At 34.5% G+C, this 14744-nt stretch overlaps 1 protein-coding gene across 5 annotated transcripts in view; it reads right to left on the bottom strand.

Annotated features, from left to right (window-relative positions):
- Positions 1-12003, bottom strand: part of LOC6503326 (calsyntenin-1) — a 49671-nt gene extending 37668 nt beyond the window's left edge. For 2 of the 5 annotated variants that reach the window (XR_006507921.1, XM_014903798.3), the window contains exons 1-5: positions 11900-12003; positions 11292-11424; positions 9628-9770; positions 9067-9567; positions 8893-9000 (exon numbers count right to left, since the gene is read on the bottom strand). Coding sequence is in view for 4 of the 5 variants with exons in the window: in XM_014903798.3 (XP_014759284.1) it covers positions 8893-9000; positions 9067-9567; positions 9628-9770; positions 11292-11403 (864 nt within the window). In the remaining variant the exon portion in view is untranslated. The other 3 variants (XM_032456083.2, XM_032456080.2, XM_032456081.2) reach the window with 3 other exon arrangements.
- Between the last annotated feature and the right edge of the window lie 2741 nt (positions 12004-14744).

Genomic DNA, 14744 nt, shown 5'->3' with positions numbered 1-14744 from the left:
ATCCTTATGAAATTCGGCAAATTTAATTATTTTGTTCAAAATAGAATCTGTACCAAGTCCCATCTTTCTAACTTAAAAATCAAAAAAATCCGTATGAAATTTTGTACATAAGATATTTTTGCCAAATATAACATGTGTGGAAAGTTCAAACTCCCTAACTTAAAAAACGGTAAAATTATGGCATTTCCGATCAATCAGTTATATGGCAGCTTTAGGATATAGTCGACCGATCCGTATAGGATCCGATCCTATACTTTCTGCAAACAAAAGAAGGACGTGTGAAAAGTTTCAACTCAAAAGCTTTAAAACTAAGAGACTAGTTTGCGTTGAAACGGACAGACGAACATGCTTATATCGACTCAAGAGGCGATCCTATCTAGAATATATATACTTTATGGAGTCGGAGATGTCGCCTTCACTGCGTTGCACACTTTTGGCCAAAATAATAATTCCCTCTGCAAGGGTAAAACAAGAAAGGAAAGCTAGCTTCGGGCGGATCCAAAGTTGATGTACCCTTGAAGTTAAGGTGTTAGGTGGGTTTACTCGGCAAAAAACAAAACAAAATGAAAAATTTTATTACAATTTTTAAGTTTCTTAAATATACATATTTGAAGAAGAATTTCTGAAATTTTCAGAAAGAAATATTAAACAGTCAGTCAGCAGACGTCATTTCTGGTGACCCCTCGGAAAAAAGGTGCTTTCGCGTTGTCAGCACAATTCCTGACAGAATCATCCGAAATGAAAAAAACAAATATTTTTTTTTAGTACAGTAAAACTAGAAACTGAACGAAGGAAAAACAAGAAAGGAAAGCTAACTTCGGGCGGAGCCGAAGTTGATATACCCTTGCAGTTCAGTCGCAGTCCGCTAGGTGGCGCCACGCATCTTATATTATAAGATATATAACGGATCGTATATAGTCGGCCGATCCTTATTTTGCCCAAAGAGTAATCTGTACCAAGTCCCATCTTTCTAACTTAAGGGGGCAGGATGGTTTGAGACTTAAAAAAAAATTTTTTTTCAGAAATTTTTTAAATAATAGAACATTATCTTAGGAATATTCTGTGAAAGTTTCATGTCGATCGGACTAAAACTTGCTGAGATACCAATTTTCTAGTTTCTTTCTCTCCATATACTTTCCATTGCTTTTAAAACTTTAGACGCGTTTTTCTCAAAACAACTTTTTCAAGCCGGTGCGTAACGTAACTCAAAAAGTAATGCTCGGATCTAAATAAAATTTTGCACACATCTTTAATACAATAAATACTTGCGGATAAACGAACGCTTTTTTTTTTTTAAATTTTTTTTTTACCATTTTTACGGGCAATAATGGGCGGATTTTTATGTAAAAATGGTACCTCCGACTTTACAACCGCGCCAAAAATGCAAAATCGCATATTTTTCAAAATGGTTTCGTTCATCCGCACAAGAAATTGAATTGATATATTTGTCGGAGAGGAGGTAATTAAGTCTCTCGTTAGACATTAGACTTTAAGGTGTGACCATTGGTCGTGCGGGAATATATCAGTCCTGGTATGATGAGGACTTAGTTTGCGAACTAAGGCCGTGTGTGGCTTCGTTGTGTTGCTAGATCTGGTCCTTCTTTTCCTTTTTCATCTCTGCTTCGTATTGAGTTAGACGTGTGGACTTTACTGCTAACATTATTTGACAAAAGATGAGCAACAAAGGCAACGAGGACTCGCTGCATCAGCCAGAACATGGCATGGAACACCACCAGGGGAACGAACAAAGAAATCCCGAGACCCCGCGAGGAGAAGGCTTAACTTATCCGACATCAGAAGTGGGATACGGCCCTAACCAAAGTTGCAACCGACTAGCGAGATTTGCCTGCCGAAATATAATCCGGACGTTGCTGGTGTGGATGCCACGCAGTGGTGCGCTACGGTCGACATCATCTTACGAGAAAAACCATTAAGTGACAGCGCTCTTATATTAGCGTTAAGTAAAGCTTTGGAAGGCACAGCGGCGCAATGGTTATCCCAAATATGTTACCCGGGAATAACTTGGCAACAGTTTCGGCAATTGTTTGAGCAGCGATACGAGACTTCAGAGACGCCGGCCGCCGTCATTTTAAACCTTCTTAATAGCCGTCCAAGCAATGGCGAAAGCCTGTCTGTTTTTGCAAGTCGCTGTGTGACGTCACTGTGCACAAAACTTCGCAATTTGAGTTCAGAACAAATTTCCATCGCGTTGGTTCTTGGGCACATGGCTAATTTCGACCGGCGTTTGCAGCGAATGATACACACAACGCATGTTAGCAATCGACGAGAACTGCAAGCGGAGTTGCAAGTATTCTCAGCGCTAAGAGAGCGCCCTAATGCAACGAACTGGGAACCAGAGACGAAGCGAGCTAAAACTGCGGAAATCAAATGTTACCAGTGTGGAAAACTAGGCCATAAAAAGCAAGACTGTATATCCGGATCCCAGGTTTCGACAACTGGAAAGGAGTGGCGGTCAGCGCAGCCCTGTCATGGAAGGACTAACGTAACGTGCTACAGATGTCAGGAGCCCGGCTCCTGCCCCAATTAGTACACACAATTAGTACACATAGCCACTAATTGTCAAAAAAAAGTGCAGAGCGCTGGATTGGGAGTCAGAACAGAAAAAAGAGTGGAGCTATGAGCTATGGAGCTATAGAGCCTCAATCGAGTATGCTGGTCAATGGTGAGAGATTTCCAATTACATTTGATTCGGGAGCTGAGTGCTCATTAATTAAGAAAAGCGTTTCTAATAAGTAAGCTGGTAAGAGAATTCATAACGTTATTTCTTTAAAGGGGATAGGTAATGCCAATACCTATAGTACCTTACAAGTTGAATCAAACATCATGACCAGACGAATGTATGAAAAATAATATTGTAATCGGCAGAGAAATATTGTCTCAAGGGTTTACAGTAGAAGTCTCCTATGATAATTTTAAAATTGTTCAATCTAAAGTTGTAGACATTTGTGAAACCATTCAACCTACTAATTTTGATAATATTGAAACGGAAATGGTCGAAAATGAAAAAGAAATTTTAATATCATTGCTAAACCAACATTCCCTATCTTTTATTAAAGGCACTCGGCAGTCTTGCTCATTCGTTTGTAATTGTTTATATGGATGACATATTAATTGTTTCAGAAACGAAGGAAGAAGCGTATGAACGTTTGAAACTTGTATTAGACGTTTTAGTGAAGGCAGGATTAACTTTTAACTTTTCAAAGTGCATTTTCTTGAGAACTTCAGTGCGCTACTTGGGCTATGAGATACAAGCGGGGGAGATACGTCCAAATTCTAACAAAATAGAATCACTAGTGGCGTTGCCTCCACCAAAGTCAGTTACTTCTTTAAGACAGTTTATTGGGCTAGCGTCTTATTTTAGTCAATTCATCCCTGGGTTTTCGCAACTGATGAAGCCTTTATATTTTCTTATATCTGAAAAGATTAGATTTGATTGGCAAACACAACATGAACAAATTCGCAGTAAAATCATAAGTAACTGCATACCGACGCCAGCTCTATCGGGTATGGTGCCATCCTTTTGCACCGCATAAACTCTAAACCCCATGTGGTTGAATACTTTAGCAAAGCAACTAGCCCCTGCAAGTCCAGATATACATCATATGAATTTGAAACGTTGGCCGTTGTGAAAGCAGTAAAACATTTTCATCACTATCTACATGGGAGAAAATTCGTAATTTTTACTGACTGCAACTCAATCAAATCTTCTCAAAATGAAGTCGAGTTGTCACCTAGGATTTATCGTTAGTGGGAGTTCCTACAAACATTTGAATTCGAAATTGAATACAAGGAAGGTAAACGTATGGCACACGTTGAATTTTTATCTAGGAACCCGGTGTGTCAAAAAAAAAAAAAAAAAAAATACAATTACATCTAATTGGAACGGGCGCAAGTCGAGCCAACGGTCAAGTTGAAAGGGTCATGAGTATACTGAAGAATCTTTTGACGGCTGTTGAGACAAGCTCTAGATCGTGGCAGGATGCATTAGGGGATGTACAGTTAGCTCTTAACTGTACAGTTAATCGTAGCACTAAGTGTAGTCCTTTGAAACTTTTTATTGGTAAAGTCGGGCGACCACTAGGGTTGATACCTATTAGTGATACCGAAGATGAAATTGACAAGATTAAATCAAGGGAGTTAGATATGAGAAAATAAAATTTGATAAAAATAAGGCTAAAGTAACAAGGTTCCGTGTGGGGGACTTTGTGCTGCTTAAAAACAGCGAGAGACAGCAAACTAAATTAGATCCTAAGTTCAGAGGACCCTTTTTGGTGGTCGATACGTTTTAAAGTGTACACTGAACAATAGGCGTTACAAGTATCCACACGAAAGTTTGCGAAAGTTGCCGGTAGTGCAAATTCCAGAAGAGCTTGATGTAAATTACAAAGAACAATATCAGTTGGAAAAGTCTGATGAAAAAGAAAGTATTCGTGAAGCCATGTGATTGGTGATGGACGAGAGTTGCTTTAGAAATATGTTTGATGAATTCGTGAAGCCATGTGATTGGTGATGGACGAGAGTTGCATTAGAAATATGTTTGAAGAATTCGTAAAGCCAAGTGTTGGGCGATGGACGAATAATTTGTTTGATGAATTCGTGAAGCCAACTGTTGGGCGATGGACGAGAAATGAGATTGATGAATTCGTGAAGCCAACTGTTGGGCGATGGACGAGTAATGAGATTAATGAATTTGTGAAGCTGTGTTCGTGGGCGATGGACAATTTAAATTGTTTGAAAATGTGTGAAGCCAATGTGTTTGGCGAAGAATTTAAAAATCGGCTTTTAAAAGTTTAGTTATGTATTTTGGATTACGAAGTAACTATTTTAACTGATTAATGTATAGCTTGAAAACGATTTATTGATCTTTTGTATGGAAATGGTTTATGAGAGATCATAAGAGATATGTTAAAAATAGAAGTTTAGTTATGTTGATGAACATTATATGAAGTTAAGATTATGTGATTAAGTTCTTTGAAAGCATTTAATGAAATTATAAAGTGGAATGAAATTCAGATGTTGATTATGGACACGAGGACGTGTATATGTCAGGATGGCCGTGTCGGAGAGGAGGTAATTAAGTCTCTCGTTAGACATTAGACTTTAAGGTGTGACCATTGGTCGTGCGGGAATATATCAGTCCTGGTATGATGAGGACTTAGTTTGCAAACTAAGGCCGTGTGTGGCTTCGTTGTGTTGCTAGATCTGGTCCTTCTTTTCCTTTTTCATCTCTGCTTCGTATTGAGTTAGACGTGTGGACTTTACTGCTAACATTATTTGACAAAAGATGAGCAACAAAGGCAACGAGGACTCGCTGCATCAGCCAGAACATGGCATGGAACACCACCAGGGGAACGAACAAAGAAATCCCGAGACCCCGCGAGGAGAAGGCTTAACTTATCCGACATATTTACTCAGACATAAAAAAAAAAATCGCAAAAATCTGCTATTTTTCAGCCTCTGAAACCATCCTGCCCCCTAAAAAAACACCAAAGTTATGCCAATTCCGATCGTTCTATGACAGCTATAGGATATAGTCTGCTGATCCCTATGAAATTTTGTACATAAGATATTTTGGCCAAATATACCATGTGTGGAAAGTCCCAACCCTCTAACTTAAAAAAACACCAAATTTATGGAACTTCCGATCAATCAGTTATATAACAGCTGTAGGATATAGTCGACCGATCCCGTCCGTTCCGACTTATATACTGCATGCAAACAATAGAAGGATGTGTGCAAAGTTTCAACTCGAGAGCTTTAAAACTGAGAGACTAGTTTGCGTAGAAACGGACAGACGGACATGCTCATATCGACTCAGGAGGTGATCCTGATCAAAAATATATATACTTTATAGGGTCGGAGATGTCTCCTTCACTGCAACCCTTCACCCAATGTTCGTGGGCTGGTTTGCTTGGCTAGTACTAGAAAATATTGTGAATCTTGAAACTAATAAATAAATCGCATTTTATACCAAAAAAAAATATTTGAATCATGTGAGTGAGATCTCCAACATTGATAAGATACCAACGATACTTCTATCCGACCTGTTGTCTCCTTCGCCTTGTTGCACGCCCTCGTAACCATTCTCCTTGGGCATCCCATGAAGTACTAGACCTTCTTTCTGGTTGGTCAGTGCGCATACAAGACTCTTGGTCCTCTCTTGACCTTGCTTCTTGCTCCCTTTTGGAGATGCATGTTACCCATGCCAGATAGGAGGTGACTTCTACTCCTTGAATTTCCTTGGTTACTGGCCCTTGCACTCTGTGCTCTTCAGTTGTGAGTTGAAACCTTGGGCTTGTGCTTCGGGGTCCGTCTGCGGCTCTCCTTGTTGATCCGCCATGAGTGGGGAACTATGTAATCTTCCGGATTTTACTATTTCTAAATCTTTTTCATGCAGTTCAGCAACTTTTGTTTTTTATATAACAAGTGTTGGTCAATCAGAATTCTGTCCAATACTCTAGAACTGATTACTTTTAAAATTGCCGGAGTTTCGCCCCGGAGGAACAGTGTGTATAACAATAAGAGCAAATTTCTACATATAATGCGAAAAAGAAAATCGGTAACAATAGAAGTCGGAAGGACCTAGTCAACTTAGTCAACCTAGTAAAAAATAACTTTTCCCGAAATTAATTTTAATCTAACACACATTTAAAAAAATATACAGAAGCATGACCCCAGCACAAGTTTGACGCTCCTGCATATCTCTATTGCCGGCTATGAGTGAGTGTTCCAATTGTATTTACTGTTAAATGTCAATCCTAGGATTTTTGAAAAAGTGCAATTGCGTTTTTTGCAAATGTGTAGGTGTTGGCCCTATGCTAGGGAAAGGGATGCCCCGGAATATGAGCATTAGGTGTTTACACTATTAAGAAGGCGGTTTAAGTTGAGGTTTGTCTTTCCGTTTTATGACAATTTATTAATAAAAACAAGAAAGGAAAGCTAACTTCGGGCGGAGCCCAAGTTGATATACCCTTGCAGTTGAGTCGCAGTCCGCTAGGCGGCGCCACGCATCTTATATTATTAGATATATAGCAAATCGTACATAGTCGGCCGATCCTTATGAAATTTGCCATATTGAATTATTTTGCCCAAAGAGTAATCTGTACTAAGTCCCATCTTTCTAACTTAAAAAACACCAAAGTTATGGCATTTTCAATAAATCAGTTATATGGCATCTATAGGATATAGTCGACCGATCCTGGCCGTTCCGACTTATATAATACCTGCAAGGAAAAAAAAGGATGTGTGCAAAGTTTCAACTCGATAGCTCCAAAACTGAGAGACTAGTTTGCGTAGAAACCGACAGACAGACAGACGGACATGCTCATATCGACTCAGGAGGTGATCCTGATCAAGAATATATATACTTTATAGGGTCGGAGATGTCTCCTTCACTGCGTTGCACACTTTTGACCAAAATTATAATACCCTCTGCAAGGGTATAATTAATTTTTTTTATTAATAATTATAATTAATTATTATGTATTAATAATATTTAATAAATTAATTATAATTAATGTGTAATATTATAATTAATAAATAATTTATAATGAGTCTCATAAATTTTTATGAAAAAAAAATCGTCAGCGTATGCGTTAAATTTAGTGTTTTTGTTTAAGGCTATATGAGTTGCAAGTTAATTGTATTAGGAATAATATTACTGATATAGGTGATCCTTGGGGGATACCGTTAGATAAGAGGTGTGAATCGGATTTGGGTGGTCCTACACCGACAATTATTTTCCTGTTGCGCATAAAGTTTTTTATGTAATTTAATATTTTTGTATGTAGTTTTTTCTGTTGGTATGGTGGTGTTTAAAGATTGGGATTTTATTTGATCCTGGGTTGTGGTGATGGTGAGTGTGACATAAGCATATCTTTAGGGCCGTTTTGTGGTCGACCTTCGACCTTCAGGAATGATGGACATTTACGGTCAAGTGAGCTGTGATGGGGGATGATTTCGTCCATTCAAACCTGGACGTCGGTCACATCGAGATTTAGTAGCAGATAAAGCATCAGAAGCTGCGGATGCATCAGGATTTTGGCATACAAATAGTGAATTAAATAAAGATTTAAAGACTACCGCCACAACACGTTGTTATTATTTTATTAACTGGGCGCTTAATACACACACATTTGTTCCAAATTATAATACCAATAATAATTTAATACTAAAAGGGTATAAAAGTATTAATCTAATCCACAGCTGGCCAGCTATAGCCCTTCGGGGCCGATTACACTTCGGTTCTTAACACAGATAGTACCCCAACATTGCCGAACGATTGATGGGAGAGAGAAAAATCGTTAGTCGCTCCCTGCGTTAATAATGTGTTAATAATAATAACGTTGTGACCAAAAATGATTTCCCCTAAACTTTTAGTAATTTTTATTAGTCCAAATACTATCCCACGAAAACTTTTAGCATGAAATATAACAAAATATACAACAAAAAATTTTACCATGAAAAATGATTCGAACTGAACTGAAAAAATTCGGACTGCTATTCTCTCTGTAGAAAGCTCACCATATATTCTATCTCTAATCTGATGAATACTTTTATTGTATTATGGTTCTTTAATTCTAGTTACCAGATATTTGGTTATTGAAACAGATTCTGTGGATAATTCGATTTAATCACTTTGGACAGTAATCCACGTAGGTGACGAGTCGCATAGTATGCGCTAGGAAGCTATTATATAAAGTCGAAAAACGTTCGATCTGAATAAGATAAGTAAGATATCAATAGATAGGTTTCTTTTAATAAGATCATTTTTATCCTAAAGATTGCCAGAGGAATCTATATTATTTGATTTTTCGAGTTCCAGAGAAAAAGGTTCAGATTAGTTTTATTTATTTAAAGAAACACTCATACCTTTAGGGCTATTGATGTATGAATACTGATATTCTCATTATTGCAAGATATGTCGCATAAATCCAAACGAGCATTAGGGAACAATAGGAGGCTTTCAGTGCTACCAGACTAGAATTAAAAGTTATTAAAACACTAAATTCTTTTTAATATTTTATATAAATAGACAATTCTTACCGAATAATCGATTCGTTCTGGCATACCTAAAAACCTCGCTTCACAAATACGTCGCACTTTAATGCTAACCATAATAGCAGCCGATTCTTTCATTGCGCAATCATAAGCTACTACGGATAAAATGTGGTTATGTGATGCTTTATGCGAAAGTGGTTCAGTGTTTCTGATTGAGCCCTCGTTATCGATTGAAAACGGTTCATCATTGTTAAGAATCTCATATTTGCAAACATCACCAAAAAGTGGCGTGCAGTCTTTATCAGATGCTTCAACTCTTAAAATTTCATTATAAAGTCGCCCTTCTTCTACTTCAGTCACATAAGATGGTTCCAAAAATATTGGTGCATACTCGTTTATGTCTATAACAGTTATATGAACATTTGCTGTATTTGAAGGTGTCCCATCACAATATACCGCGAGTATTTCAAAATGATAGCTCTTTCTTTTTTCGCAATTTAACATGCGGCTTGCTTTCAAAATTCCAAGGTTATTAACCAATTCAATCTAAAATTAGAAATCATTTAAATTTGTATCCAAAGATAAATTTACATTGGATAAACTTACCTCAAATGGAATCTCATGGTATGGTTTTTTTAAAATTCGAAAATTACATATTTTCTCTTCATTCACTTTAATCAGAGGAGTTATTTCGACGAGTGTTTCATTTTCTCGAATTAGACCATGATACGACTTTTCCAAAATAATTTCTTAAAACACAGTAAAAATTAATTTAAACAGGAATAAAAAGCTAACTTCGAGCCGAGCCGAAGCTTACATACCGTTGCAGGTGAATGACGGTTTATATCAGTGGTGGGAAAAATGCACACATGTAAACATTTAAATATGTGAGTACGCAGCGAAAAAAACAGCATTTGATTCTTAAGCTTGGGCTATTGAGAGTGGCCAAATGATCTGCAGGAGAATTTCTGGCCCTATACTAGGTTATGGAAAATGAGAGTTTGCCCACCAGTGGTTTATATCATAAGATAGATGTAGTTATATTAGATGGAATATATAATTTCAGATATTAAAAGATTTTAAATGATCTTTTAATATCAGTTTTAAAAAATTCTCGAGCCTATACTTATCAAGAACATAAAAAATCCTCATCAAGAACATAAATATAGATTTTAAACAAGAAAGGAAAACCTACTTCCGGATGATCAGAAAATTTATGCCCTTGCAGCTATATGGAAATTAAGATATGTATGTACATATATACTAAACACCCCAGCAGGGTCACCCACGAAACACCACGGATTAACCCGTGCGTCCCTCTGATCACCCATGAATCAGCCCTGAAATCTAGAACAAGCGGCCAAGAATTTTTAACTGAAATTTTTGAAAATTTCGTCTTGGCCTCTGATTCCGAATCTCTGGTTTATTTTGAGATGTGATAATAAGAAAAAAATTAAAGTAAACAAAAATCAAAGTAAACAATCATAAAGATTTTTCTGCTGGGAATCGAACCGACGATCTTACGATTTACAGGCAGATATCTTAATCATTGAACCATGGGGTCCTAAGTATTCCGCTAAAATATTTAGAATGACAAAAAAATATTTGTGATTAATAACGAACATCGAATATGCGTGATTTCGAACTCTAGCAGCAGCAGAGGGTCGGCAGAATGACTTCGCCTACTTTGTTTTGACGTTCGAAAGGCTAACATTACGAAATTGTTTTTGTTTTTCGAACGAAATTTTACATTACAGTACAGTGACATGCTAAAACAGTATTTTTTTTTTGACAAAAGGGGAATCTTATGAGTGATAGTGATAAGCACTATAATTAGTGAAAAGATTGATTTTGAGAACATTTTTTTTATACATTATACATTAATAACAAAAACTAAGGTATTTCTACGCAACAAAAATAGAAGTTACTTTCTTACTTACTGAAGAAATTAAAAATAAGATTAATTTATTTATATAAAAACTTTAAATTTTATAGATTCCCTATAAAAATATGTAAATTAAACATACATATATTTAATGACTTTGTTAGCCGTTGACCTTTCTGGATTATTAATTACGCATATGTATGTATGTATTTGAATCAACTTTTAATAATTCGGGATACAATTTTTTTTTATTTAGATATGTAAAAGTTACAGTCCTTCATTTATTAATTTATTGACAAAAGAATTCAAAATCTACCTTAAATTTCAAGGAACTATGGGGCTACAATAACCCATTCATGGATGCGAATATATTCACGTATAATACCTTTTTGAGTTAGATATTCATCTTCATTTTCATTTGATGTCACAATTCCAGCTCCTAGGATAGCACATAACATAACTGCATGGCATATCCAATGTAAATAGTGGAACTTCATTGCTAACGATTAAAGTTGTATCTGAAAAAGGCGAATTTTGTAGAATACATAAGTAGAAATATATTGATTAATTTGTTGTCATAAAATATTAACAGTTAGGTCACTATTTTGATTTTTTTTAAAGGTCCTTATATTGCTTATCACAAGTAAAAATCATATGTATGTATATTTGTAATATGTATACACGTATGTTATGTTTTTTCATGTATGTATCCAAGAGATACATACTTTGTTATAATTTTATTTTTCTTTTGATTTTAGATATTTATTTTCTAAGGAAACTTATTGTAAATAATTTTAGTTTGTATCTTTAATAGTTGTAATGTAACATTGCACCAATTTTTGATTAAGAATTTGCCGTTTTATTATAAAATGAGGAAATGAACGGAATATTTATTTTTATTTATATTTCAAATTTTTTTACTAATAAGGGATCAATTTGTCTAGTGTGTCAAAGGTTATGTTAACGAAATTTCTGTTGAACTAAAGGTTTTACCTCCTTTTTAATTAAAATACTAATGCGAAGCGAAAACATAAAATCGCGCAGTTCAATCACAAGTTTTTTTTAAATACCAAAAAAAATTACCGAATTTTATAACTGAGGTTAGTATTTATCGGTAGATAAATATGTTTGCACGACCCTCGCTGTAAAATAAACACTTTAACTAACACTTTTCCCCATCAAGTGAAAATGTTGCCGGACTTGCCGGTGAAATACGGACTTGCCGGAAACAACTCTTGACAATGTAAAATGTTCACATGCAATACAAAAAAAAACCGCATGCAATTTCTTATCTTGTATTAATAATGACTACGGAAATGTAATGTAATGTATTTGAACTAATTCATATTAAAAGGTCCGCTAGTAGTGCCTGTAATTTGCTACGTACAAAGTGAAAATTAAAATCAAAAATTGATTGTAATATAACATTTTGTTATTTTATTTGAACAAAAAATATTTTATTAAAAATGTTATTTATTCCATACAATTAAATTTATATTTGTGTAAATATTTCTTGAGTTAGAGTATTTCGGACGTTCACCATTTTTTTCAATCCTTGTCACTGATCTTCCTATAGATCGAATATTTCTGAACCAAAAAAGAAGTATATACCTACTTTTTGTATGACACATGTATATAATTAAATATCTTCTTCAAAAATAGTTTGAAAAAATATATTTTTATTTGAGTTCCGTTTTTGATACAGTGTGATTTTTAAAACTGCTTAGAATTTTTGGAGTTTCAGAACAAACTTAACTTTGGGGCTCTAAGTCCCTTTTATAGCTACCCTTGCTGAAGCTTTTTGCAGATCAAAGCTCGAAAGAAGCTTTTCTCTCAGAGAGGCTTTGTTTTCTGAAGGAAATCGATTGAGTCGGAACCTATTACTTGAGGTGTCAGTTGACGTGGAAGACTTTGGGTCTCAATTAATCGAGGTGACAAGAAAATGTGAAATTTCCTGTGAAGTGGATGCCCATTTAAGAATGGTTTGAGCTGTTTAGTTTTATTTCACTTAAAAGGAGTGAGAAAGATTTGAGTCGGGATTCTGTTTACCAAAATATTGTTTTGGTTTTCAATCTGAAGTGGCTCTTAGAAATTGGAAATCTTAAATGAGACTGTTTTCAGCCGAATTGAAAAATTAAATGTTTATGTTTTTACAAAAATTGGAATGATGCAATTTGCAGCTGGATTACGAATTTCAATACAAAAGGCTTCAGCTTCGGTTTACAAAATTGGTTTACAAAATTTACTGATATACACTTAAAGAAATTTTGTTGATATGTTACTTCCCCATCCTTAAGAATTTAGCCTGTCCTCAGGCGGTTAGTTTGGGGTATAACTGTAGGTCATGTTCTTTATTCTCTGAACTTATAGTTTCTTCTTCGGGAGTTATAACCTTTTGTTTTTTATAATTAATTATTATCCTTTTTGGGATGTTCTTAAATTTATAAATCAAATATATGATTATAATAATAATTATTACTACTAGTAGTATTAGTAAAATTGTTTGAGTTTTAAAATATTGTTTTGAGTGGTTTTGGAATATTTCTTTGGCTACGATATACGATAAAGGTTCGAGTTTAGTTATGTTGTTGTTTACATAAATAGTTCGGGTGTAATCAAGCATAGTATTTGTTATTATTACATCTTCTATTTGTATAGAACAGTTGAATACTTTTATTATATTGTTTCCTTCTGCTATTAGATCTTTATTTATACAATTCTGATTTAACAAAGTTTTTGGTAAATTCCATGTTATTATAATGTTGGGTTCAATATAATTTAATTCGAAGTTCTTGTACATTTTTGTATATCTACATTCTGTATTTGTTTGTCTTAAGAGACCTATTATACATTTATTATTTACTATTTCTTTTGTTTTTACTTTAAAGACTTGCTGATTTTTTATGTAATATTTATCATGCAATGTTTCGGTTATTATATTCTGATTCTGATCCGGATACGGTAAAATTTTGTAAATGGGGGTTTTAATAATAGTACGAGGAATATGAGAAATTATCAATATTTCGTTAGTATTAACTTGTAACCAAGTAGATGTTTTAATATTTAACAATTTTTCTGAATTAATATGTTTAAGCGGGTCATGTTTTAGGAGCTTTGGGTTGAATATGCCTAATCTTGTAAATTGCATTCCTAATTCAATGTCTTCTATGTACTCTGTAAATTCTTGTAAATTGAAAATAAGGATTGCTAACCTTTGGTTTTCATTTTGGTTTTCATTTAAACGATTTACTGTTAAAGGAATAATTAATTGCATCAATAACTTTATTTAATTCGTTGATCTGTATACTATTTTCGGACAAGTTATCAATTTTTGATTCTAATTCTTCCCTATCTTGTTGATCCAATGTGCCAAATAAATATTTATAAAAGGTACCTACAAAATTTGCAAGTCCTCTTTTGTTTCGTTGAGCAATTTTTATTCCATTCATTTCTCTATTTAATTTTTCTTTTAGATATTGAATTTGATCCAAATATTCAAATTCTCGTGTTTGTTCCATTAGATTTTTATAAGTTTGTTCAGTTTTAGTTAAATTGACTGTGAGACAATGATATTCATAATTAGTGGGAAGATCTATGTTACCTGTTTGGAAAATTAAGTATCCATTTTATGCTTGAATTGGATTGATATCTATGTTCTGACACATGGCGTGATATATAAGACATAATAAAGTTATTATATAAAAGATAATTTTATTAAGCTGGGTTGTCTTCCGGTGGAAATCTGGAATTATTATATTTGCTGGTATTAATTTTCTTTTTCTTTTTAAATTTCGATTTATAGTGTGTGATTTCTCTACCTCTATTTTTTTCTACATAA

The sequence above is a fragment of the Drosophila ananassae genome (genome assembly GCF_017639315.1).
Source record: "Drosophila ananassae strain 14024-0371.13 chromosome 4 unlocalized genomic scaffold, ASM1763931v2 tig00000071, whole genome shotgun sequence".
NCBI lineage: Eukaryota > Metazoa > Arthropoda > Insecta > Diptera > Drosophilidae > Drosophila > Drosophila ananassae.
Note: the sequence above shows the minus strand (reverse complement) of the source record. Positions and strands in the feature narration are given on the sequence as shown.